This window comes from Neovison vison, chromosome 12 (assembly GCF_020171115.1).
Source record: "Neovison vison isolate M4711 chromosome 12, ASM_NN_V1, whole genome shotgun sequence".
NCBI lineage: Eukaryota > Metazoa > Chordata > Mammalia > Carnivora > Mustelidae > Neogale > Neogale vison.
Window position 1 is genome coordinate 85,584,539 of NC_058102.1, and position 26,657 is coordinate 85,611,195.

The 26,657-nt window shown below is 46.2% G+C and overlaps 1 protein-coding gene across 1 annotated transcript; it reads left to right on the top strand.

Annotated features, from left to right (window-relative positions):
- The first annotated feature begins 14,729 nt into the window (after nt 1-14,729).
- LOC122892570 (tubulin alpha-1C chain) lies at nt 14,730-22,436 on the top strand. Its single transcript, XM_044229240.1, has 4 exons — nt 14,730-14,838; nt 17,758-17,980; nt 18,123-18,271; nt 21,343-22,436. The coding sequence occupies exons 1-4, from the start codon at nt 14,836-14,838 to the stop codon at nt 22,315-22,317; spliced, it is 1,350 nt and encodes a 449-aa protein (XP_044085175.1). The 5' UTR covers nt 14,730-14,835; the 3' UTR covers nt 22,318-22,436.
- The last annotated feature ends 4,221 nt before the right edge of the window (nt 22,437-26,657 follow it).

The following is a 26,657-nucleotide window of genomic DNA, read 5'->3' on the forward strand; positions in this document are numbered from 1 at the left end:
TTTCAAGATGAGGAGGAAAATAGGATAGTAGCCACGGGCAGAAGTGAAAGCAAGGGAGGCTGTTTTGGAGATGGAAGAATATGTCTTTATACTAAAAGAAAGCAATGAATAGAGGGGAAATTGATGCAGGAGACAGAAAAGAGAATCAGTAGACTACTACCCTTGGCAAAAATGGGACATAATATCCAAGTGGAAAGACTGGCCTTGTAGAAGAGCATGGACAGGTTGGTACCTAGAAGACAGGATAGAAAATGTGGGTTAAATCACAAACAGGTGTATTGTTAAGAAAAGTCATCCCAAATAGGCAAATAGGATTATTGGGTATCTTTTTAGTGAAGAGCTGTGCTTGGGGAGCAGGCCCGCTGGGAATTACCTGATTTTAGTGGGGCACATACCTTTGCTTCACTTTCTATTTACTTTTTTTTTTTTTTTTTTAAGATTTTATTTATTTATTTATTTGACAGAGAGAGGGAACACAAGCAGAGAGAGTGGGAGAAGCAGGCTTCCTGCTGAGCAGAGAGCCTGTTTCGGGGCTTGATCCTAGGACCCTGAGATCAGGACTGAGGTGAAGGCAGAGGCTTAACCCACTGAGCCACCCAGGCACCCTTCTATTTACTATTGATGAGGATATTTTGCAATTCTGTTTCTACAGAAAACTTATAACAATGCAAACAATTCTTGTGTGACAGAAATGCAAATTACGTCCGTCCTGTGGGAAAGAGAACCTCATAGGTTCTGGGGTTTTGTTTTGTTTTGTGTTTTGCCTTGTTGGGCATTAACCATTTTTGCATCTAACCTAGCAGTCTTATTCTAATATTTATCAACATGTTTCCTGTTAAATATATCAACTCCCATTCCTCAAATGTTCTTTGTATCAGCTTTATCTTTTTTTTTTTTGTTTCTTAGTTAATAAATCATAGCCATATGTTTATTCTATATTTATATGAGTCATAGTCTTAAATTTTTATTTTAACAGCTGACGGGGGCTTGTGGACCATCTCTTCTGATTGCATCTATTTTCTCAGGATGCAAAGTTGTGAACTAAGAGTGGGAATGGGGAGGAAATTCGGGGGGTTTGAGGATTGTGAAGAAGATAGCAAAAGACTTTTTGGAGAGTGGGAAGTTGGAGAGACTAAGGGAAACACCCTATGACTGCTGTAAGGCCCACTGGAGGTTCGTAGCCATGAATTTTAAAGGGCTCTGTCAGCATGCCACAGCCATGCCCACAGGCATGGGGTAGGCTGGGTTAGATTTAATCAGGTTTGAGGTTTTGCTAAGTGAACACAACAAAGAAAATGGAGCAAAGGAGTTGCAGGTGTAAGCAAGAGTATAATTATAGTGATGGATCATAAAAGGAGAGATGAGAGAACACAAGGGGATAAAGGACAGGGTCCTTTACCAGACAGAAGGGAAGGTGGAAGGGTTGATGGCTTGTCAGTCCCACTAAAGAAGCATTGTTGGAACTGGCGTTCTTTGCTGGAAAAGTGGAGGTGGTAGTTGGATACTTGAATGCTTAAAATTGAATTCATGCTGAGGGGTGGTATGTGGGGTGGGGATGCTTATTAGAGATAAGAAGTAGTTGGGAGGGGCGCCTGGGTGGCTCAGTGGGTTAAGCCGCTGCCTTCGGCTCAGGTCATGATCCCAGGGTCCTGGGATCGAGCCCGCATCGGGCTCTCTGCTCAGCAGGGAGCCTGCTTTCTCCTCTCTCTCTGTCTGCCTCTCTGCCTACTGGTGATCTCTCTCTGTCAAATAAATAAATAAAATCTTAAAAAAAAAAACAGTAGTTGGGAGGATGGAAAGTAAAGCACAAGCGTGAATAAAATGGAAGAGATGCAGGGTAGTAACTCAAGCGGGAAATGACATTATGGTGGTTTAGTCCTAATCTGTGTAGACAAAGAGTGAAGGGTCAAGAAAAGGGGTTAATTTATAAAGCAAGATCCTAGGGGCTGTGAGCAGGAATAAAAACTAGGGCACAAGTACATGGGATTAGAATTAATAAAATTGGAGGGGACCCTAATGAGATAAGAGGGTAGGTAGTAGTATCAGGAACAGAAAAGAAACAGACATTTTGTTGAGGATAGGATCAAAGCTGTTGGAGCTCGGGTTAGATCCCTTAATCCCCTCACTAAGTTAGGAATACAGGTTATCTGCTAGGAGAGGACAGGTAAGAGTAGATTAGGAGTTTAAAGGTATAGAAGAGAATGGGAGCAGCTGATATGCCTTGGGAAATGAGTAAAAGATGAGTGAAAGAAATCATACAGTAGTGTGGGGCAGAGAAGGATATGAGAAGTTGAAGTCTTTGAGGAAGCCGAGAGATTATCTGAATTTCCTGTGTCTCTGTAAATGTGGAAAACACAATAACCTACTTATATGGGTTAATGTATACAATTTACATGGGTTACAAGGTCGATCACATAGAAATTTTACTAGTGTTTGTCATGACAAGCCCGAACAATGGTGCCTTTAAGTTCCTCTTGAGCTCCAGATCCCCATACTCACTACTTACTTAACTAGCCCTCGCAATTTGTGTGTTCGGAAGGTTATCCAGAACTCTCTACTGGAAAGCCCAAATCAATCTTACTTCAGCCTTGTATCAAGAAAATAAACAGAAGTAACCCCCTACCTCCTCTGCTATTTCCTATCACAATTATCACCAAAGCTCAAGAGAGAAAACTCAAAGCCTTTGCATGTCTCTCACTCCCCCTGTCCAATTAGACACCAGTTTCTATACTGTGAACACCTCTCAAACCTTGCTCCTCCTCCTATTAGGATTGCTCGCAAACTGTCCAGAATCGTAGGAGGTTTACGGATTCTAAACTGGGGAGAGTGGGGAGACATGGGGGAGTGAGGCAGAGTGGTCATGCTCTCCCGGAGGAACCAGCTCTCCCGGGCCAGGTTCACACACAGGCTTGGACGTCTAGGCTCTAATGGGCTTCCGGTCTCCAGTTCCAGTTTATGCAGGAGCACTATCTCTGGTCCCACATCCATACTTGGGGCCTTGTTTTGTTTTATTTTAGTTTTACTTTATTTATTTATTTTAAATATTTTATTTATTTGTGAGAGAGGGAGAGAACAAGCAGGGGGAGCAGCAGGCAGAGGGAGAAGCGGGCTCCCACTGAGCAGGGAGCCTCACGCAGGACTGGATCCCAGGACCCCGGGATCATGACCTAAGCTAAAGGCAGACGCTTGACCGACAGCCACCCAGGCATCTGGAGGCCTTGGTGTTTTTTTTTAAGATTTTACTTACTTACTTGACAGACAGAGATCACAAATAGGCAGAGAGGCAGACAGAGAGAGAGGAGGAAGCAGGCTCCCCGCGGAGCAGAGAGCCTGTTGCGGGGCTCGATCCCAGGACCCTGGGATCATGACCTGAGTTGAAGGCAGAGGCTTTAGCCCACTGAGCCACCCAGGTGCCCTTGGAGGCCTTGTTTTAACTATATCACTTACTAGACTGCTTTCCTCAAGGTGACTTTGTTTGGGTTCTCAGTGTCCTTTTCTGCCACTGAGCTATTGTCAGGCACTTGTCTACCCAGAGTGGATTCTCTAATACAGAGATTTGAGGATCCAGGGGCGCCTGGCAGGCTCAGTCGGTGGAGCATGCAGTTATTGATCTCAGGACTGCGAGTTTGAGCTCCATGTTGCACACAGAAAGTACTTAAAAATAAAATCTTAAAAAGTGTTTTCTTTGAGGGGCGCCTGGGTCGCTCAGTGGGTTAAGCCGCTGCCTTTGGCTCAGGTCATGATCTCAGGGTCCTGGGATCGAGCCCTGCATCGGGCTCTCTGCTCAGCGGGGAGCCTGCTTCCCTCTCTCTGCCTGCCTCTCCATCTACTTGTGATTTCTCTCTGTCAAATAAATAAATAAAATCTTTAAAAAAAAAAAAAGTGTTTTCTTTGAGAATCTGGGTTGGAAGTCCCTTCCTACTGTGAGATCCTTCTGCATACTGATTCACTCCCTACCTCAGCTCCCCACTTGGATGCCTAATAGGCATTTCACACTCATTATGTCCAAAGCAAGCCCTGGTCTTTCTCTCCTCATCACCTTGAACCTGTTCCTCCCAAAGTGTTCCTCATCTTAGTATCTACTCCGTTTTTCCAGTTGTTCAGTCCCAAACCCTTGGAGACATTCTTGATTCTTTTTCTGACAACCCACATTTAATCCATCAGAAACTCCTCTCCTACTCAGAATCTGGCCACTTCTCACCATCTCCTCTGCTTCCACCCTGGGCTCCTGCCCGGATTATTATTGGGCCACTAAACTGGTCGCCTGCTTCCATTTTTGCCTTCCTACAGTCTATCCTAACCAACCACAGAGACCAGAGGGACCATGTTAAAATAAAGGTCTAATCATGCCATGACTTGCTTAGAACCCTCCCACAACTTCTAGTCTCACTCAGAGAAAAAGCCAAGTTCTTCTCATGGCCTCTTAGGACCTACACAGTCTGAGCCCCACTCTGTCTCTGACTTTATCTTCTATCGCTTTTTTTTCTCTCACTCACACTGCTTCAGCCATTCCCTTGGCCTGCACTGCTCTTCTCTGACACCTCTGTGGCTCAGTTCTTCCTCCAAATGGGAGAGACTGTTGCCACGTAGAATAGCACTCCTCATTACTCTCTAGCCTTCTCATTTGGCTTTATTTTTCTATCACCATTGTGTCTCATCCCCAAAGGTAATATGAACACCATGAGGGGCTTTATCTTGTCCTCAGCTTCTAGTACATACTAGAGACCAAATAGATATTTACTGAAGAAAAGAAAGAATAATGTAATTTTGCATTTCTAGATGATCTTTATGTTTTCAGAGCACTATATAAAATGACTGCATTATACAATGAGTCTTTAGAGGCTATCCAGTCAGTTATGCTATAACTAGTACGCAGATCTCCCAAATCCCAGTCCAGTGATCTATTTAGAAGGCTGGTTCCAGAACGGGTATTATGCTCACACTGCAGATGGGGAAACTAACTCAGTCACAATACAACTAGGCATCTTGCCAAAGGCCATGCTGTTTAATTACACCAGAAACCAGAACTCCCAGTGTCTAGTAGTTGTAATAGCTCTGAGAGTTTACACTCTTGTCACTGAGGGGTCACTAAAGTCCTTACTTCAGTATTTTCTTATTCCAATCTTACACACACACACACACACACACACACCCCTCCTGCCCCTGCCTGGTCTTTCTTTGTTTCATTCTGTCCTTGTCTCTGGAGGTCAGAACAACTCTCTTGCTTCTTGGGTAAGTAACCACTACTTTCCCTGATACCCGGATTTCATCTTCTTTTGGTTTCCTTAACCATATGCTTGGGGTTAGGCTCCATCTTTGCTCAGGCTGCCATAGCAAAGTACCGTAAACTGAATGGCTAACAAACAACAGAAATTTATTTCACAGTTGTGGTGGCTGGAAGTCCAAGTTCTACATGCCAACATGGCTGAGTTCTCGGGAGGACCGTTTTCTGGGTTACAGTCTGCCATGTTATTGTTGTGTCCTCACAGAACAAGAGAGCTCTCAAGGGTCCTTTTAGAAGGGCACTAATCCCATTCAGGAGGACTCCACCTTATGACCTAATTACCTTCAAAAGCCCCACCTCCTATTTCCATCACAGTGGAGGTTAAGATTTCAGTATATGAATTTGGGGACACACAAACTTTCAGCCCATTGCGGGCTGTCTGGGCCCTGACCAGGGGCCTTGAACCACCCCCCAAACCCCTAAGGCAACTGAGCAAACTAGCATCGAGGGAACAGGTTTCTTAGCTTGTTAGGTGACCTACATTCCAGGTTATTTTTTCCCTTGGAACAACTTTGGTTTACTGTCAGTCATTTCAGGCATAGTAAAGGGGAAGAGCATTCTGAATGTAAAATTTCTTTGTTTTGAGCACAAAGAATTCTTTCCTTCTCCTTTTCTTTTCCCACAATAACATGAACCGGGCTCTGTCCCTTGGGTTTGGTACAAATAAACCAAGCCGCTGAAGGAAAAGGGTAAGCAAGTTGATTTTTGTAGTTACAGGCTGTTCCACATAATCCATTTACAAGGTCAGCAGGGACTACAACTTACCAAAACAAAGAAGTATGTAATCTAAAATGAGGAACTCTTGATCCATCAGAAAGAAGCAAAGACCTTTTGGGGTTTCTAAATAGCTTATATTCCTGATTCTATTGGAACAAAATATGCCGGAGGGTAGGGAGAAAAGTACATAGACTAGAGGGTCAAAATAGCAAAATGCTATAAAAGTAAAGGCCCATGAGTACAAAGCCACATATGTTAGAACTCTGTACCAGGTTTCGCTGTGTCTTATAATTGAAAGGTTTGGGGATCATTCCAGGTTTGGATGATTTGGGGAAAAAAACATGTAATTAAAGTTATAGATATAAAAGTGGTTCTATATTAATGTTTTTGGAGAGAAAACAGTAATTCAGAAATGAGAGTCTTGTGTGCCTGGGTGGCTCAGTGGGTTAAGCCTCTGCCTTCGGCTCAAGTCATGATCTCAGGGTCCTGGGATTGAGGCCCGCAAAAGCCTCTCTGCTTGACGGGGAGCCTGCTTTCTCCTCTCTCTATCTCTGCCTGCCTCTTTGCCTACTTGTGATCTCTCTCTCTCTCTCTCTGTGTCAAAATAAATAAATAAAATCTCTTTAAAAAAGAAAGAAAGAAAGAGAAAGAAAGAAAGAAAGAAAGAAAAAGAAAGAGTCTTCAAACTGAACTCCTAAGGAACGGGGTGAGGATCCAAGAGAGGAAGGCCAACTAAAGGCAGTATGGGCCAGTGTGTGACTTTAGGTAAGTTATTTAATCCCCCGAGCCTCGGTTTCCTCTTCTGTAAAATGGAGGTAACAAGCGTTCCTGCCTCGTGAACAGTTTAAGACACATAAACTCCTCCGTCTGGAGGTGAAAGCCCAGAAAGGCGACCCTGGTACTAGTTGGTGGAGATGCTGGGGAGGAGGGCAGTAAAGGATTTGGGGACTTTTATAACCCAAGAAATCAAAGGATTGGGAAAGAAAGAGTTGATTGGGATCAGAGGACCAGGAGGTAACCCTTTCGTAGCCCTGAAAGGTTGAACTGGGAGGAGAAGCCAGGCTGGGCTTTTGGGCTTTGGTTAGCTGTGGGAAAGGATTCAGCCTGAAGCCAGAGAGTGAATCAACTTTGAGAAGTGGGGGTGGGCAGAGTGGGGAAGATCTTGTTATGCCCGGAGTAAAAGAACTAAGAGAAATGGCTTGATTTGGATCAGTGTGGAAATAGGGGCAGTCCAGATGGTGTGCGCGTACCTGTTTAACAACTGGCCGGGAGTGTGGTGAGACCCTAATTAGTAGTGTTCACTGATTTACCTCCATGGTGTAAATATAGCCACCACTGCTGACTTCAAGCTCCCCACGTGATGTCCAGCTGGTTCACAAAAATCCTGAAACTCTGATGATTGGCTCTGGCAGACCAATGAGTAGAGGGACTAGCATGAAAGCATGAGGGGTTCGGATTAGGGAGAAACCCAAGGATTTGAAGAGGCTGAATGCTTTCAGCCAAGCTAAACTACCAGAATAACATGAGACTGATTCATTTTCAATTTTCCCAACTGCATATAATTGATGCACTGATATCCCCTGGATTGTGGTACTACTGTACCAGTTATGTGGAAAAAACAAATACTCTTTGCACCGAGAAATGTTTGGCTCTGTGTCCTGGGAGGGGAGAAGGAGGAGGCAGGTGGGGAGACAGGAGAAGACAAAGGGGAAAGATCATCCTGAGAGTCACAGTCTCCACGTAAATCCCTTACTTTCTCAGGGGCTGGCAAGAAATTATAATCACAAGGAAAGAAAACTCTCAGGGGCCTTCCACTTTGGGCTGCCTGGGTTTTTTTTTAGGTACATGAATACATAAAATTATTAAGTAAACACTGCTATAAATAGGGAAGATTTCCAGACTCCGGGATATGATCCACTTACTAGAATAATAATGTAGATAATTGAAGAATTTGAGTACAGTAGCTCCTTTCAATCTTCTGCAAGAGAATTAAACCTGCCTGTCCTAGAGGGATGGGGGCAGGGCAGGGGACCGAGGGAGTGGTTACTCATTGCAGGAAAGATAAGGAGCAGGAGGTGAGAAGGCTTGGCTGTGGTCCACCGAGTGGAAATACTGTGGAAGTACAACCTCCTCAGTTTTTTCAGTTAGTCACTGGGAGGAAACAAGTCTGAAGTACTGTATGTTCACGGAATGAAAGCAGATTAGAGCAAGCCAAATGATATGTCTGCGGGAATAAAATGTGCAATTTCAGAAATGAAAGCCAGTCTTCTCCGGTAACACCCCCACTCCCCCAGTCCCCCACCCCCCACCCAACCCTGATGAAGGGGAAGTCCAAAACACTGCTCTGGCTACAGGGGGAGGAGAACGTTGAAAGAACGTGTAAGAAAGATATAAAGGTTGCAGATATTTTCAGGATAAATATCAGTAAGTGAAAGCTAAAAAATCTAATTATTATTTTCCCCATAAAAGAAAACAACATATTACCTAGAAGATAAATCTGCCCTTCTATATTTACAAGGGAGTGAAAAAAGAAAAAACAAAACGAAATAAATAAAATCTTAAAAAAAAAAATTAAAAAAAAAAAAAAAAAAAAAAAACGGGCGCCTGGGTGGGTTAAGCCGCTGCCTTCGGCTCAGGTCATGATCTCAGGGTCCTGGGATCGAGTCCCATATCGGGCTCTCTGCTCAGCAGGGAGCCTGCTTCCCTCTCTCTCTCTGCCTGCCTCTCCGTCTACTTGTGATTTCTCTCTGTCAAATAAATAAATAAAATCTTAAAAAAAGAAAAAACAAAACGCCTCAGAATACAGAGATTTAAACTAGGCTTGTAGGGGCGCCTGGGTGGTTAAGTGGCTGTCTTCAACTCAGGTCATGATCCCAGGGCTCTGGAATCAAGGCCCACATGGGGCTCCCTGCTCCGCAGAGATCCCCCTGCCCCCCCACCCCCGTCGCAGCCAGCCCCAGTTCCTGCATGTGGGCCCACACTCCCTCTCTCTTTCTCGCAAAAAAATAAATAAGATCTTAAAAAATAGCACCTGCTTGAAAAGAAGGTGGTTGCACTTAACTTCAAGGAGTCCCAGATGTCCGCTGGAGGTCTTAAAAGTAGGACAAATTCTTCTTTTTCTTGGTATATTAGCAGTAGCTTTGTCTTAAGACAATACATTCAGTAAGTGACTTTTCTAGGACTTCCTTTCCTTGTGAACTAGTGCCAGAAACAGGCTAACGGAGGGCCTAGAAATAAAAGAGGCATCTGTCCTTTCAGGCATTTATTCTGAGTTTCCCTCTCTTGTGGTTTAGGGTAAGTTATTTCAATCTCAGGACCTTATTTCCCACGGTTCTATAAGAAATACCTTTGTTAACAACTCATCTTTGAAAACTCCATGGCACTGTTGCCAAGTAGAAACTATCTTATTGTAAATTGCTGTAGAGCACAGTATAGGCATACCATTATTATTTTTTTTAAACTTTTTTTTTTTTAAAGATCTTATTTATTTATTTGACAGAGAGAAATCACAAGTAGATGGAGATGCAGGCAGAGAGAGAGAGAGAGAAGCAGGCTCCCTGCTGAGCAGAGAGCCCAATGGCGGGACTCGATCCCAGGACCCTGAGATCATGACCTGAGCCGAAGGCAGCAGCTTAACCCACTGAGCCACCCAGGCGCCCCTAGGTATACCATTATTATTGTAACATGTAATCTGTAACTGGACACAAATAAATTCTTCAGCATTACTGGTATCCTAGCATGAAAAGCGGCAGTCAGACTGAAAAAAGAAAAGGTTCAGTTTCCTCTGAATTCTTTCTGCTTTGTGAATGTTCTGTGGACATACTACATGACGGTGAGCCCGAGGAGGTATGCCACTTCTCCTGCATCGTAAGGCTCCAGCAAGAGCCTCATCTCTAAGTATTTGTCTAATGTACTGGTGATTCTTAAAAGAACCTGACTGAATGAAGCATTTTTTTCAACTTTGCTCATTTTTTTTAAATAAAATAAAATATTTATTCATTCATTCATTCATTCATTCATTCAACAGAGAGAAAGACAGTGAGAGAGGAAACAGAAGTGGGGGTAGTCGGAGAGGGAGAAGCAGGCCTCCTGCCAAGTCAGCTTTGCTCATTTTGGAATAGTTCATATGTACAGCAGAGAGCTTAAGTCACAGGATCACGGAAGGTCAGGGCTAGAAGAGGCCTCAGAGATGAAACTGTCCAATCCCCTCATAATGCATACGGGAACCCGGGCCCAATGAGGAGAAATGCCCCTCCAAAGTTCTATCACCAAAAATGGCAGGGCAGTGGCTCTCTGTTAATAACTCAACATGTCTGTGGTGGATTCTAGAACATTTCAACTAGAAAGTAAAACTGGCTTCTGCCTCTTCTCACTCTGTAATTTTTTAGACCCATAAAGACCTATTTACATAAAGGTTAAATTTTTAACTGTCCCCTCAGATTTTTTTTCCCTCCAAAACAATCCAGCAGGGGGCAACAAACTTAAATATGGTTCCCAATGCTTAAAATGATTTTATTTATTTATTTTTTTAAAGATTTTATTTATTTGACAGAGATCACAAGGAGGCAGAGAGGAAGACAGAGAGAGAGGAGGGAGCAGGCTCCCTGCTGAGCAGAGAGCCCAATGCGGGGCTCAATCCCAGGACTCTGGGATCATGACCTGAGCTGAAGGCAGAGGCTTTAACCCATCGAGCCACCCAGGTGCCCCTTAAAATTATTTTAAATTCCAAGAGGATGCACCCTCATCTCTAATTTTGTCCTCCGCCAACATCGCCTCCAACAGTAACAGTTGTGGATTTTAGTGTTTTGCCGTGTGTATATGCTATGTATTTTTTAAAAATTTCATTTAATCCTCACATCAGTGTATCCACATATAAGTTATATATTATCCCCATTTTATATAGAAGGAGATTTAGAGAGATTACAAAATTTGCTTAAGGACTCACAGCTAGAAAACAAAAACAAAAACCAGAGTCCAAATCAAGGTAATCAGGACTGCAAAGCGCTTAAACATATTGAAGTTCCTCAGGGCCTAGCTGCTTAAATATGAGTTGGTAGAGCTTGAGAAAGAAAATAAAGGTATTTAAATGAATCATATAAGAAGTACAATCTAAAAATAAAATGCCGGGGCACCTGGGTGGCTCAGTCAGTTAAGCGTCTGTCTTCAGCTCAGGTCGTGATCCCAGGGTCCTGGGATCAAGCCCCACACTGAGCTGCCTACTCAGCGAGGCACCTGCTTTTCCCTCTCCCACTCCTCCTGCTTGTGTTCCCTCTCTCTCTGTGTCAAATAAATAAATAAAATCTTAATTAATAAATAAATAAATAATAAAATGCCCATTATTTTTAAATTGCCACACTGAACTATTTTCATTAGGGTTACTAATGACCGCCATGTGGCTAAATGGTCCTTTTTGAGTTCTCTGCTTTCTTGACCTGTCAGTGGCATTTGACCCTGCTAATCATCCCTTTTCCTTGTTTCCAGGACCTCATACTCTTGGGTTTCCTCCTAACTTACTGACTGCTCGTTTTCAGTGTCCTTTGCTGGCTCTTGCTCTTTTCCTAGAGTTTAGTACTTGGTCCTCTTCTCTCGTGTTTCCACACTCACTCCAGTCACATCTCACCCAATGTCATGACTTGAGGATGGCATTTAGATGTCTATCTCTACCCAGATCTCTTTCCTTGGAGATCCAGACTCTCATATCCAGTTGTGTCCTAGACATCTCTACCTCTACATAGACATCAACATCTTGACTTAACATGACCAAAAACAACCCTTGATATCAACACCCTCCAGGCCTGCCACATTCTCAGCCTTTTGCCTCTCTTGATGGCAAATCCATCTCTCACTCATTCAGGCTAAAAACGAGAGTAATCCTTGGCTTCTCTTTCTCTCACAAGTGAGACTTTGGCCCTATCAATAGAATGTAGCCAACTCTAACCACTTTTCACTAATTCCTCTGCTATCACTCTGGTCAGAGCTTTCATAATCTCTCAAAAGGATTATGGCAATGAGTTATCATCTTAAGATGTCTTCCTGCTTCTACCTGTGCCTTACTGTAATCTATTCTCAACACAACAACCAAAGAACCAAAGTGATCTTTTTTTTTTTTAAGATTTTTATTTATTTATTTGACAGAGAGAGATCACAAGTAGGCAGAGAGGCAAGCATAGAGAGAGAGGAGGAAGCAGGCTCCCCACTTGAGCAGAGAGCCCGACATGGGGCTCGATTCCAGGACCCTGAGATCATGACCTGAGCCAAAGGCAGAGGCTTTAACCCATTGAGCCATCCAGGCACCCCCAAAGTGATCTTTTTTAAAAAGGCAATTAGGTCAGATTTTTTTCCTATGTTTTCAACCCTACATTAGCTCCTCATGTCAGAGTAAAACTCACAGGACTTGCAGTAGTTTACAAAAAGCGTAAGATCTGGCTCCTGTTTGGGGCGCCTGGGTGGCTCAGTGGGTTAAGCTGCTGCCTTCGGCTAAGGTCATGATCTCAGCGTCCTGGGATTGAGTCCCGCATGGGGCTCTCTGCTCAGCAGGGAGCCTGCTTCCCTCTCTCTCTCTCTCTCTGTCTGCCTCTCCATCTACTTGTGATTTCTGTCAAATAAATAAATAAAATCTTTAAAAAAAAAAAAAAAAAAAAGATCTGGCTCCTGTTTCCTCTCCCATCTCATCCTCTACTATTTACCTTTTCCAGCCAAGCTGGCCTCCCTGCTCTTCCTTCCAGGAACACTAAGGGCTCACTCTTGCTTGGGGAGGGGGGCGGGAGTTGGGTTCCAGCTGCTCACTGTTAACCACTTGGCTAACCCCTCAAGACCTTCAAGTCTTTGTTCAAATCTCAGGTATTATTAAGGCTAACCCCATCATCTTGTTTATATGGCAAACCCTCCCCCTATTCCACCCTCTGAGCAGTCTCATTCCACTTTGCTCAGTATTTTCCTATAGCCGTCCTATGCACTCTTCGCGTTCTAATGAATTTTATGATTTACTTATTTACTGTGTTCATTGTTTCTCTTTCTTCCTATCCCTCCTAGAACACAGACTCTATGAGGCAGAGATCTGTCAATTTTGTTCACATGTGTATTCCCAAGAACTCAGAAACTGTGCTGAATATATTGGTGGAATGAATTAAAAAGTTGAAAAGTTTTACTAATTAACACTAAAATATTTAGCAACAGACTATGATGCAAGTTATTCCAAGTTTCAGAATATCCTGCCCCACAGTAGGTTCTCAATAAATATTTGATGACCTAACTGGGGTACTGTCATTTGAAAAGGAGTCTCTGTGCATATTTCCACTCCCTTTACTTTGTGTGGACCAGTTGGGGTGTATCTTGAATTCTGCCTATTCTGTATCCCAAATCCATTTTTCTTTTCATTTTGCCTCTTTCTACTTCAGGAAAAAGTCCTGTAACTTCTATTCTGTAGAGCAGTCACTTTTGTTCTCTGAATATTTCCATAAACTCTATCACCCTGAGAGGGTGAGGAGCTAAGATAACACGATCAAGTTTCAAAGAAAGAAAAACAGCTGAAGTAAAGCATGCTTCTGAGAAACCTTTGCAGAGACGGTCAGCACGGTTTATTGATCATCAGGCTGTACAAAGTAGTGAGGGCTTATGGGCAGCTCCATTTACTCCAGCTGTGCGAACTTAAACTAGTTTAATTCCTCTGAGGGCTCGTTTCCTCATCTGTAAAATGCGGATAACTCACAGGGTTTGTCGTAAGGATGAAATGAGATTGATATAGTGTGAAAAACCAACTACTCGAAATAGCACTAAAAAATCGAAGCTATTAGGGACGCCTGGGTGGCGCAGTTGGTTGAACGACTGCCTCCGGCTCAGGGCGTGATCCTGGAGTCTCGGGATCGAGTCCCACATCAGGCTCCCAGCTCCATGGGGAGTCTGCTTCACTCTCTGACCTTCTCCTCGCTCATTCTCTCTCACTGTCTCTCTCTCTCAAATAAATAAAAATAAAAAAATCTTTAAAAAAAAAAATCGAAGCTATTATAACGAACGGATGAAACTGCTTTTGCACCAACTGGAAGGAGACTGTTGTTAGGGACAAAAGGTTCATTTAAAAGAAGGTAGAAAAACGAGTAAAGAAGAGAATATGGGCTTTAGGCCGGCTGGTGGTAATTAAGAGCTGGAACGGGGAGCAAGGCCTTCTCTCTCCGGAATCCCTCGGCCGCCAGAGAAGCGGGCGCCAGGGCTCTGCAAGGCGGGAGCGGGGGCCCCGCAACCGGGAGGCGTGCAGCGGGGACTGGCTGTCGGTCTCGCCGGCCGCCGCTCGATGGTCCGGAGACCTCCGGGCGGGGGGCACGGCGGGAGGGGCTGCGCTCCCTACACCTGCCCCCTAACTCCTGAGGCTTTACCCACCTGACGACCCTCTCCTTCTCCTGGAACCCACTGGGAACCCGGTAGATGCTTCGCCTTCCTTTCCCTTCCAATCGCCGTGCCCATCCTTTCCCCGCTCCACCCGCCCCTTCCCAGGCCCCAGGATGTCTCCTCCCTCCCTAGCGCCCGCTCCTTCCGAAGAGTTTGGTTTGAACTTTTGAATCCACCAATCAGCGCCGCGCGCCCTCCTCTCTGCGGGGCTGGGTGCGACCTGGCGTCCTGCCCGCGGCCCAGGGCTCGGAGGCGGGGTCGCAGCGGCCGGGGCGGGGTAAGGGGCCCTCCCCCAGGTCACGTGGCCGCGGACGGGGTATATAGGGTCCCTCGGGGGGCGTTCTTACCACTTACCACTTCTCCCCCGGACTCCTTGGTAGTCTGTCAGTGGGAGAACCTTGACGCCGTCCCCTAGCCTCCTCCAGCCCCAACGAACCCTAGAAGTTTCAGTCATGGTGAGTGGAGGGGTCCTGGGGATGTGACGTGGAGGTGAGAACAGCCCGAAGGGGCTGTGGAACCCGGGTGCACGTGGGGCCGCGTCCCGGAGGCCTGCGAGTAAACTGGCTTCTGATGACCGGGTTGGGAAAGCCGAGTTCACCGGCAAACTTATGTTCAGGCTCGAAGAGGCGGCCAGGACGCTGCCTTGAGGGGAAGTGGAAAGCTCTCTGGATCCCAGTGAGAGGGCATCGCCCCAGGGCTCACCACAACCGAAGGCAGACCAGCGAGCCGTCCCATTGGCCCCGAAAGACTTGTGAAAACTAAAAAAATCCCTCCCCTCCATTTCTCTAAATGACTTCACCTTCCCGGTGTCTTAGCACTCCGGCCCCGAAGGTGCATCCACTTCCTGGCCCCCTTCTCCCGCGTCCAGTGACTCCTCGCTGAGTCACCTGGGGCTTGTCTCCGGGGAGGGCTTCCAGTTGCATCAGTCCACCTGAAGGATGTAGGCAGGCTGCTCCTTTTAAGGGAATTATTAACCGCCACTTTGTCTAATTTTGCAATTCTAATGTTAATGCAGTGGGATGTTTATAGCTCAAGCTTTGTGCTTAGGCCAAGTTTTTAAAAACTAGTCTATAAAAAGACAGTTTCTTATAAAACTGTTGAGTAAACAAGTACTAACAATGTGTTCTTAGAGAAGGTCTGTTGGAGGTCTACCTAAAAGAAGTCATGCTGTTAAGCCAGGATTTGTGTATTAAATGTTTCAAAATATCTTTAAAGAAAGAGGGATACAGTGAACAGACTAGTCACCCTCTTCAGAGACTACCCCTGTTGTCAAAACTAAGTCTGGCTGTAACAAATTGTTTGAGTGCATTTCAGCAAGGGAGGTGGAAAGATACTGGTCAAGGAGTGATTCAGAAAATAGTGGGGCTTTTTTTTTTTTTTTAAAGATTTTATTTATTTGACAGACGGAGATCACAAGTAGGCAGAGAGGCAGGCAGAGAGAGAAGGGAAGCAGGCTCCCACTGAGCCACCCAGGCGCCAATAGTGGGGCTTTTTAAAGAAGGGCAGGAGAGCAAGAGGAGCAGATGGATTTAGGCAAGCACTGGCTAGATTAATAGTTTTTTTTTTTTTAAGGTGGATGCTTATCCAGTGAAAGCTAGACTAAGTGAGTTGATCACCTGTGTCTTCATCTCCTGAGTGGGCAGGAGAGAGTGGAGGGCAGGTAGTGACCATGGTCTAACAAGAAAGCAATTAAGAGGGGCACCTGGGTGGCTCAGTGGGTTAAAGCCTCTGCCTTCCTCTCAGGTCATGATCCCAGTGTCCTGGAATGAGCCCCCCCCCCCCAATCCCATTGGGCTCTCTGCTCAGCGGGGAGCCTGCTTTGGGCTCTCTCTACTTGTGATCTGTATGCCAAATAAATAAATCTTAAAAAAAAAAAAAGTGTTGCACAGTGAGGCTCATAAGTCAATAGAAGAAACACTTCATTAGAATGAAAGGCTTTTCTCAAATACTTTGTCTCCTTGGGCCTGGAGCTGTCAGGAACTGCACTCTTTCCAGCTTTCCTGGGCTGTAGAATTTCCAAAGTCCAGTTAAAGGTAAACATGATGCAATGGTAAACAGTCATAGGTTCATTAGAACAACCAACTCCCCTTTCTCCCACAGCCCTAGAGCTGGGCGAGTCAATGCAGGTAATCATGAGCTCGGTGATGTGGTGAGGAGACCATGGGTGTTTTATGAGGAGTGTAGGCGGGAGGGAGGACCATAGGTCAAAGGTTGTAGATGATTGGGGTTTTTAATTATCTCAGCTTATGAAACTAGGCCCTTTGAGATCTTAGTGGTGGTGTTTTCTCTAACTAGTTTCCTGTTAGCAGCTTTTAAAAACTCGAAACCCTCATATTTGGGGAAAACATAAAAGGAGGTAGATAGTTGGTGTCAGTATTTTTTGAAAGTCCTCTACTAGTCTGCAAAGTAGTCTGACTTACGGTGAAATACAATAAAGCACCATTTTTTGTCTTCCTCTTAAATCTGAAGGCAAAGATTCTGTGTTCACAGCCTTACTTCACTAGGCAGAAATGAGTTTGGAAACTTATCAATGATCTTGTTCATCAAGTAAAGGAAAACACATTTTCCCAATATTGTTAAATTCTTGACGCCAAAGGCTTTTTCCTCACAGTACCAGAGATCTCTGTATGTATGTCTTGGTAGGAAACAACTAATTCCTTAAGCTATTAGTCAAGTCTCATTGACACTTCTGCCTTCTATTTCCACGTGTCTTCAACCCTTCCTACTCAAGATGTGTTGATAGTATAAGAAAAATGTTCTTCCTTAAGATTAAGTTCTTCCACAGGGTTAAAAGGCTGCCTCTGACCACAGTTTTTAGAATACAGCCAGCTGCTGCTTATCTGGCATTTTCTCCCTGAGTCATATGGCTCTGGTTTGCTGGTTTAAGCTGGTTTTAAAGGGAGAGGCAGAAGCCCTTGTCTTTGAAAGAATAGGATTAAAGAGAGACCAGAATGAGCTCAACAGTTACACAATCACACAGAATGAATCAGAGCTCCAAAGGGGAATTTTGCATGCCTTTAAGGAATCGTGGCAGGCATATTTCCCAGGAGCTGGGGGAAATGTATTGGCATTAGCACAGCTTCAGTCTTTCTAAAATGGTAGAAACCTAACCTTGAATATCTAATGTGACTACAAAGCAAGGGTATGATCTCTGGTCCTGCCTAGTAGTTCATTAACATATCTTTGGGTTTGCAAAGCATTTTCTCCAAATTAGTCACCAAAGGCTCTTGCTTGTGAAATAACCTTGGGCAGGAGTGACTTCCAGAAAGGTGATTATCTATCCTGAAGGTTAATTAGTCATTTAGGTGTGAATCATTCCTAAACATTCCATCTGATCTGTCCCATTCTGATATTTTCCTTTCTTCTTCCCACAGCGTGAGTGTATCTCCATCCACGTTGGCCAGGCTGGTGTCCAGATCGGCAATGCCTGCTGGGAGCTCTATTGCCTGGAGCATGGCATTCAGCCTGATGGCCAGATGCCAAGTGACAAGACCATCGGGGGAGGAGACGACTCCTTCAACACCTTCTTCAGTGAGACGGGTGCTGGGAAGCATGTGCCCAGGGCCGTGTTTGTAGACCTGGAACCCACAGTCATTGGTGAGTTGGCCTCTGTAACCCGGTGAGCCCCCCGGGGGGTCTGGGACAGGAGGTCTGTCTTGGGGCTCCAGGGACCCCCGTGAGGTTGAGCAGCTTGTGCAGGTGGTGAGTGATGGGGGGCTGCTGTGTTTGCCTTTTCCAGATGAAGTTCGCACCGGCACCTACCGCCAGCTCTTCCACCCTGAGCAGCTCATCACAGGCAAGGAAGATGCTGCCAACAACTACGCCCGAGGGCACTACACCATTGGCAAGGAGATCATTGACCTTGTCTTGGACCGAATTCGGAAGCTGGTAAACATATGTTTTATTTAAAGTGGGGTGAACGTTTTCTTATAGTTTGGTCTCTCTCAAAGCTGTAAGAATCCTTCTTTGCACACTGAAGTGAGCCGTTGAGTGCTCACTAAGGAACTGGATTTTGAACCAGATGGTCCTGGGTTACGCAACAACTATTTGGGGCCGGTTTAAGTGCTCCATTGCCTATTTCCATGTCTCATAAGGCAGACTTGGGCAATTGCTCGAGGCAGTTAGGGCAGTTTACCTAAAGTCAAGGTGAGGACCCGGGAGGCTTAACAGTTTAATTGATGTTTAAGATCATTAAACATCCTGGTTCATATTAATCAGCTTCCCTGCTTCAAGTTCCCATGCCCCTTTTTAGGTCATCTTAGTCACATTGAGTAGGTGGCAGACTGTGACATGTACTGATCAGACTCCTAAAAAACAATATTGGATTACCTTACGTTTGGTGCTTTGTATCAAGACAGAAGGGTCAGAGCACAAGAAGCCAGCATAACCCTGACGAGAAATGGCAGACACTGGAAACTTCTTATTTATTTATTTATTTTTTAAAAAGATTTTATTTATTCATTTGACAGACAGAGATCACAAGTAGGCAAAGAGGCAGACAGAGAGAGAGGAAGGGAAGCAGGCTCCCCGCTGAGCAGAGAGCCTAATGGCGGGGCTTGATCCCAGGACCCTGAGATCATGACCTGCGCCAAAGGCAGAGGCTTTAACCCACTGAGCCACCCAGGCGCCCTGACACTGGAAACTTCTAACAGTGGAATCTCGGGAGCTCCCTTATTAACAGAAGCTACTATCCATTATTGAAAGTTGGAAAGTATTGAAATCTAATCACGGGGAGTGGTAGGCTTTCTTTTCCACTAGAGCTCAGGGCCATGTGGAGTGGCACCATGGCAGAAAAATCTTGGGCAACAGTATTCACATCCGTACAGGTGATTAAGTGTTTTGTTTGGGTCACTTTAATTAAGAGTCCAGCAATCCCATGACTCTTTGCTCCTCAGGTATGTGGGCAGCTTAACCCACTGAGCCACCCAGGCGCCCAAGTATGTGGGCAGCTTATATGTAATTAACCAGTAATCAAGAATAAAAGCTTGGGTAGAATAGCTTGTCAGGAAAATCACATTCTAAGCTTAGTCACAACTGGTCTACTATAAAAAGAAGGGCCTTGTTCCGTTCACATTTCAGACTTCTCCAGATGTTTATCATAGTCTTCCTGACAAAGTTGGGGTTCTGGTTCCTCTGTTTACAAATCAAGCTTCAGCTATAAGCACTGAGTTGGAACATCAGGACCTGCCTTTAAGGGACAAATAAACCTGGGTAAAAACCCATTGAGGGTCCTGGAGTAAAGTTAATTAACTACCAGAACACCTGTATTTGTCCTTAGTGTTACCACTGTGTCTGCAGGAGGATTAGTGGATTTAGTTGGTACTGTGAGTCTGTAACGTTGATCCCATTCAGAGTATGGACCTGCAGTACAGGTAAACTGAGAGATTGGTAGAGAATTCCACAAATCTCAGCACTTTTTTTTTGTTTGTTTTAATATTTTATTTATTTGACAGATTACAATTAGGTAGGGAGGCAGGCAGGCAGAGAGGAAGGGACGCAGGCTTCCTGCTGAGCAGAGAGCCGATGTGGGGCTTGATCCCAGGACCCTGGGATCATGACCTGAACCGAAGGCAGAGGCTTTAACCCACTGAGCCACCCAGGCGCCCCAAATCTCAGCACTTCCGAGAAGTGAGGATTGTCAGGTGAAAACTTTGGAAAGTCTCATAGAATGGCAGCTTGTTGGGCGCCTGGGTGGCTCAGTGGGTTAAGCAGCTGCCTTCGGCTCGGGTCATGATCTCAGGGTTTTGGGATCGAGTCCCGCATCGGGCTCTCTGCTCAGCAGGGAGCCTGCTTCCTCCTCTCTCTCTGCCTGCCTCTCTGCCTGTTTGTGATCTCTCTCTGTCAAATAAATAAATAAAATCTTTAAAAAAAAAAAAAGAATGGCAGCTTGTTAACCAGAATGGTGCAGTGAAGTGGTGGAGAGCTCTAGTGATGTTAGGCCTTGTGGAGCTGTGGTAGCATGTCAGCTTTTGCAGAATCCGTAGACTTTCTCTGATAACTAGTGTTTATTGTGTCAGGCTCTCTGACAAGTACTCACTTAATTCTCAACAACCCGAGGTAGGCTACTATTCTCCATTGATAAATGCGAAAGCTGAGATTGGGAAATAAATTTGATCAGAGCCATATAGCAAGGAACTGGTAGAGCCGGATCCGGACCCAGCCTGACTCCTAACACCAGGGCATTGGAACTTGGCTCTTCTGTCGTATTCCAGCTTGGAAAGCAGCTGACAGATCTTTATAAGACCTCTGTTGTCGGGGGCTGGTGGTCCCAGGCCTGTCCTTCCTTGCTTGTAGCTCTCCACCTGTGAGAAATTTCCCTTCCCTGTAGTCACCACAAGGGACAAGGGGGCCAGAGGTTGCCCTCCCAGCGACTGAAACTTGGGCCTTGCCCTCCTGATTCTTCTGTGGAAGTGAAGATAGTTCATTTTTAAATAGCTGTTTAGCAGATTCCCCCCCTTCCAAGAACTGTGAAAAGTTTCCCTGAATTTGAGCATTTAGAAGCTTGTTATAATTGCTGTCTTAGCAAATACTGTTCAGAAGATTAAAGAAATTTCAATTGGGGGCACCTGGCTGGCTCAGAAGAGTGCTCGACTCTTGATCTCAGGCTTGTGAGTTTGAGCCCCACATTAAGTGTAGAGGTTACTTTAAAAAAACTTAAAACAGGGCACCTGGGTGGCTCAGTGGGTTAAGCCGCTGCCTTCGGCTCAGGTCATGATCTCAGGGTCCTGGGATCGAGTCCCGCATCGGGCGCTCTGCTCAGCAGGGAGCCTACTTCCTCCTCTCTCTCTCTGTCTGCCTCTCTGCCTATTTGTGATCTCTCTGTGTCAAATAAATAAATAAAATCTTAAAAAAAAAAAACTTAAAACAATTTTTTAAAAAATCTCGATCAATGGAATTATGAATTGAAAGAAGTCATTGCAGCTTTCACCAAGGCTAAAATTAAAACTTTTCTTTTACAGGCTGACCAGTGCACAGGTCTTCAGGGCTTCTTGGTTTTCCACAGCTTTGGAGGGGGAACTGGTTCCGGGTTCACCTCCCTGCTGATGGAACGTCTCTCTGTCGATTATGGCAAGAAGTCCAAGCTGGAGTTCTCCATCTACCCAGCCCCTCAGGTTTCCACAGCTGTAGTTGAGCCCTACAACTCCATCCTCACTACCCACACCACCCTGGAGCACTCTGATTGTGCCTTCATGGTAGACAACGAGGCCATCTATGACATCTGTCGTAGAAACCTCGATATCGAACGCCCAACCTACACTAACCTTAACCGCCTTATTAGCCAGATTGTGTCCTCCATCACTGCTTCCCTCAGATTTGATGGAGCCCTGAACGTTGATCTGACAGAATTCCAGACCAACCTGGTGCCCTATCCCCGTATCCACTTCCCTCTGGCCACCTATGCCCCCGTCATCTCTGCTGAGAAAGCCTACCATGAACAGCTTACAGTAGCAGAGATCACCAATGCGTGCTTTGAGCCAGCCAACCAAATGGTGAAATGTGACCCTCGCCATGGTAAATACATGGCTTGCTGCCTGTTGTACCGTGGCGATGTGGTTCCCAAAGATGTCAATGCCGCCATTGCCACCATCAAGACCAAGCGTACCATCCAGTTTGTGGACTGGTGCCCCACTGGCTTCAAAGTGGGCATTAATTACCAGCCTCCCACTGTGGTGCCCGGTGGAGACCTGGCCAAAGTCCAGCGAGCTGTGTGCATGCTGAGCAACACCACAGCCATCGCTGAGGCCTGGGCTCGCCTGGACCACAAGTTTGACCTGATGTATGCCAAGCGTGCCTTTGTTCACTGGTATGTGGGGGAGGGCATGGAGGAAGGAGAGTTTTCTGAGGCCCGTGAGGACATGGCTGCCCTTGAGAAGGATTATGAGGAGGTCGGAGCGGATAGTGCTGAGGGAGAGGATGAGGGTGAAGAGTATTAGGCTGTCTGCTATGATTTTTACACTCCGTTGTCTTGGGACTGTCTTTTTTCTGTTCTGGAAGCTGTCTGTCCGTGGCCCTAACTTGTCAATAAAAGTGATGTTTCTGTTTTAAATATCAAGCTGGCTTCTGTATCATGGTAATTACTAGCCCTACTTACTTAAGGCCAATTGGGAGTGGAGGAGGCTGGCAGAGGCTCTCCCCAGTCATTGGATCAACACTGTAGGTAGCTTCTGGGTACCATGCACTGTGCTAAGTGGTTTGTTTCACTGAAGACCCGATTGATGAGCAGGGATAGAATCCTATCTCCAGCAAGGCAACAGGCTCAGGTTGGGCCAGTGTTTCTCAGGCTAAAGTGTGGATGTGAATCACACGTAGGTATTAAGATTTAGGTCCTCATCTGTAGGTCTGGAGGGGAGCATTAGAAAATAATGCATTTTTTTTTTAAAAGATTTTATTTATTTATTTGACAGAGAGCTCACAAGTAGGCAGAGAGGCAGAGAGAGAGGAGGAAGCAGGCTCCCTGCTGAGCAGAGAGCCCGATGCGGGGCTCGATCCCAGGACCCTGGGACCACGACCTGAGCTGAAGGCAGAGGCTTTAACCCACTGAGCCACCCAGGCGCCCCAATAATGCATTTTTTTTTAACAAGCTTCCAGCTCCTGCTCTTGGTCTGCTGGGACTGCCTGTGAAGTAGCAAGGGGGTTAGGGAACCTAGCTAGTAGGCGGTAGAGCCAAGATTCAAGGAACCAGCCAGGGTACAGAAACTATTGCTGTCAGGATTTAAGAACATCTTACAGTCACATGGGAAGGGCTGGGAACTGTGCTGATCTGTTCCATACTTAACCAAAATCTACAGTGGCAAATAAGATTGTGCCTGAAGAAGTTACCACTCGGAGAAAGTAGAGCTGGCCGAGACACAAAATTGAAGTCACAAGTTGTTAGAGTGTTGGTACTCGACCCAGTGGGCGTGATGCGTGGGTAGGAAAGCTTGGAGAGAGAAGATCCCCTAATTGGGACCCTCTTCCAAGTACATGTTAGAAGCAGGGTGGTTCTTGATGAGGTGTGGGTGGTGCCAAATGGCTGTGTGATGGGTAATCAGGGACCCTTAGGAGTGTGGTGAATAAGGTGGAGCTGAGCAGTGAAAAGGATGGGCTCAGGTGTGAAGGAGGAACCAGTTCCGGTGCTTGGGTGCCGGTCCTAGCGGGAATGCTACCCAAGTGGCAGGGGATGGGTCCAGAGCTGCAGATGTGTCCACCTTGTTCCGTGACTGACCGTACTCCACTGGGGCTCCGTTCCCTCTTTCTTTTCCTGCTGGTGTTTTCACCCCTGACACTGAGGAAGGAAAGCATCTGAAAAACATAGCCGTTCTCTCTGCCCCCTTCCAAGGTGCTTCAACTTAGTATCCTGGGAGGACCTTAGAGCTTTCATTGTTAGAGCAGCTGTGGTCTTCAACGCCCCTTGGGGCAAGGTCCTGAAGATAACCTGGAGCCCCTGGGGCCGGTCACCCCTGACTTGGAACAACCCCTCCAATGACCTCAGTAAGCCTTTACAGATAAATTGTTCTCTATGTGTGCCAAGACCTGAAAAAGGTTGGAAACCTTGAAGCAGCCACAATGGTGTGGGGGTGAAAGAAGAATTTAGTTGAGAAGAAATATTCTAGTGGAACAGAGCCTGGGGAATTGGAAGAACAAAGTGCCAGTGGTTGGGGAGGGATCTGTCCTTGCAGTGATTTTTTTTTTTCCCCTCTGCGTTGGTGAGAGAGTGAATAGAAGTTAGCCTGCAGCAAGAACAAATACACCCCAAGGTCTAGGTCACTGCTTTGTGGCTGACAATCATCTGATCTGCCCTTGAGCACAAATGGAAAGTCTGGACTCAGAACGGCTGCCATGGCTGATGCTGCTGAGGCTTGATGGGGATAAATGGAGAAAGGCTAAGATTGGCTGCGGCCCCAGACTCTGGCTGTGTGGACAGAGGGCTTAGGCTGCCCTCAGCTGACCTGGCCAGAGGAGCCATCTGCTTCTGCCCCATGGAAGCTGCTGCCACTGAGGGCCTATAGGCCCAGGCACGGCTGCTTTGAGCTAGGACCGGGAGGGATGTATATGGGCTGTCCACTTGTTCTGTGTTTGGGAAGCCACCGGCAAATGCCTCTGTTCCAGTAGGAATCTGTCAAACAGCCCAGTACTGGTCCAGAGGTGGCCAGGTGGGATCGAGCTTGGAGAGAGCACGTCTTCGGGTCTCTGACTTCTGGAAAGTGTGTGGCAATTCGGAGTGAGGTTGTTGCTGTGGGAGGAAGGGGAGGCTGTGTCAGGGTGGGAGTGTTTCATGATCTTCACAACACCCTTGGAGGTGATGTTACACCCTTTTCCACAGCTGAGGAAGTTGAAACAGCTGAAATTTGACCCCAGAACTCCAATTCCAAAGCCCTTGCTCACGCTACCTTGCCAAGTAGCACCCAGGGAGGACAGGGGCCACGTCTGGGAGCATGTGGGGCCTTAGGGAAGCCCTTGCACGGGCTCTCTGTGGTCCTGTGACTTTCTAGGAGCCCCATTCCCGGGCCCAGTGGCAGCAGAGTGACCCAGGGTGGCAATGCCAGCTCGTTCCCACCGTCCAAGCTGTAGCTTCTCCAGGGAAAGGGCTTTCGTGTCTGGGCCCCTCTCCGAGCTCCGCAAGTCCATTTCCAGATTGTGGACAAATAGCATCCTTTCTGGTAGCTGCTACCATCCAGCTGGACTCCTGCTGACAAGACACCCTCTGCCAGGCAGACAGGACAGCTCCCGCCCCCAGCACCAGGGCCAAGATGGTCAGCTCTTGTCAGCCAAGGCCACGAGGTAAAGCCGGCAGAGATGGCCCAGGCAGATGGCTTCTGGAGTCCAATGCCAGGGTAGCACAAGGTGAAGGGAATAGAGCCCCCACATGCTGGGGTGGAGAAGATTCCCAGCTTCTCCCCCATGGAGGAAGTCCTCTTTACTGGGACTCTCATCAGCCTGTCACTGTCCCTTTCGTTGGAGAGCCTGGTATCTCTGAGTTTGCGAGTCCTGAGCGGGTTCTGGGAAAATGGTTTCTTCCTTGTTCCCCCATCCCCTCTGATTCTGCTGCAGGAGAGAAACACTCAGCAGCAGGGAGAGAGGCTTGTCTCCTTGGGTCATAATACAGAGAATGCTTTTAAACACCTGTCTCACCACCAGAAGGTTTCTTCTTCGTTCACTTTTTCAAATGAGAACAGAATGTAAAGCTCTCTAATTACACAAGAGAGTTTTGTCTATATTCACGCATTAGTCTGATTCACTGAGGGTGAGTGGGTGGGTGGAAATTCTGTGTCATTTGCTGTCACCCTTCACCTCCCTCCCCACACTCTGTTCTTACCAAATAGCTCATGTGGCTCACAGGAGATGTCTAGCCTGACAGTAAACTAATACTAAAATGCCCTTGGCCAAGGTAATCACATCCAATTATATGATTATAACAATCATTTCCATTTTTCAGCTTAACTCACTCGGTATTTTCAAAGAACCTAATTGGTTGGATACTGTATCCAGTATTGGATACTGTAGGGCTGGATACTGTAGGGCTTATATTTAGCTTTTTTTGTCCCTCCCCCACACTGTAGAGACAGATAACAGAGGCACGACCCTAATTCAAGGCAGTATGGGCCCCATGTCTGAAGAGATTGTCACATGTCACAGCCACAATGACACATCTACCCAAAGCCATCCAGGTGGGTGGCTCCACCTGCCGACACAGCCCGGCTCCGTTTAGGTGTTAGGCACCCACAGGCACCGGGGAAGCTGGGTCTCTCCAGCACCAGGGTGAATCTTGGTCTCAGCTGCTGGAGGTAATTCCAGTTCTGTGGCCAGCGATTGGCTAAGGAAACAGCCCATGATGCTGTTGACATGAGAAGGGAAGTAAGGTCTGCTGCTTGGGGGCTCGGGGGAGGATGTCCTTAGAAAAATTTCCTTGCTCTTGAAAAGGAACGCAGGGAAAAGGATTTCTGTCCCTTACAATACTTGGGTATTACTGCATGAGCAGACGGTGCTGGACGGTGCAGCAGTCATCTTATGACTATGAGGGGACGAACGCCAACACTCAAAAGCTAATGCTCTGGGTGTGACAGGGCAGAAAGGAAAAGAACCTGGCTTCTTGGTGGGATGTTGAGGCCCTGAATTAACCAGCCTTGAAACTTCTCTGCCTCTTGTTTTCTCATTATCTGAGATTTAAAAATCCCCCCTTTTTTTTTTAAATTTAAGTTCAATTAATTAACATATAATGTATTACTGGTTTCAGAGGTAGATGTCAGTGATTTCATCAGTCTTATAGAACACCCAGTGCTCATTGCATCATGTG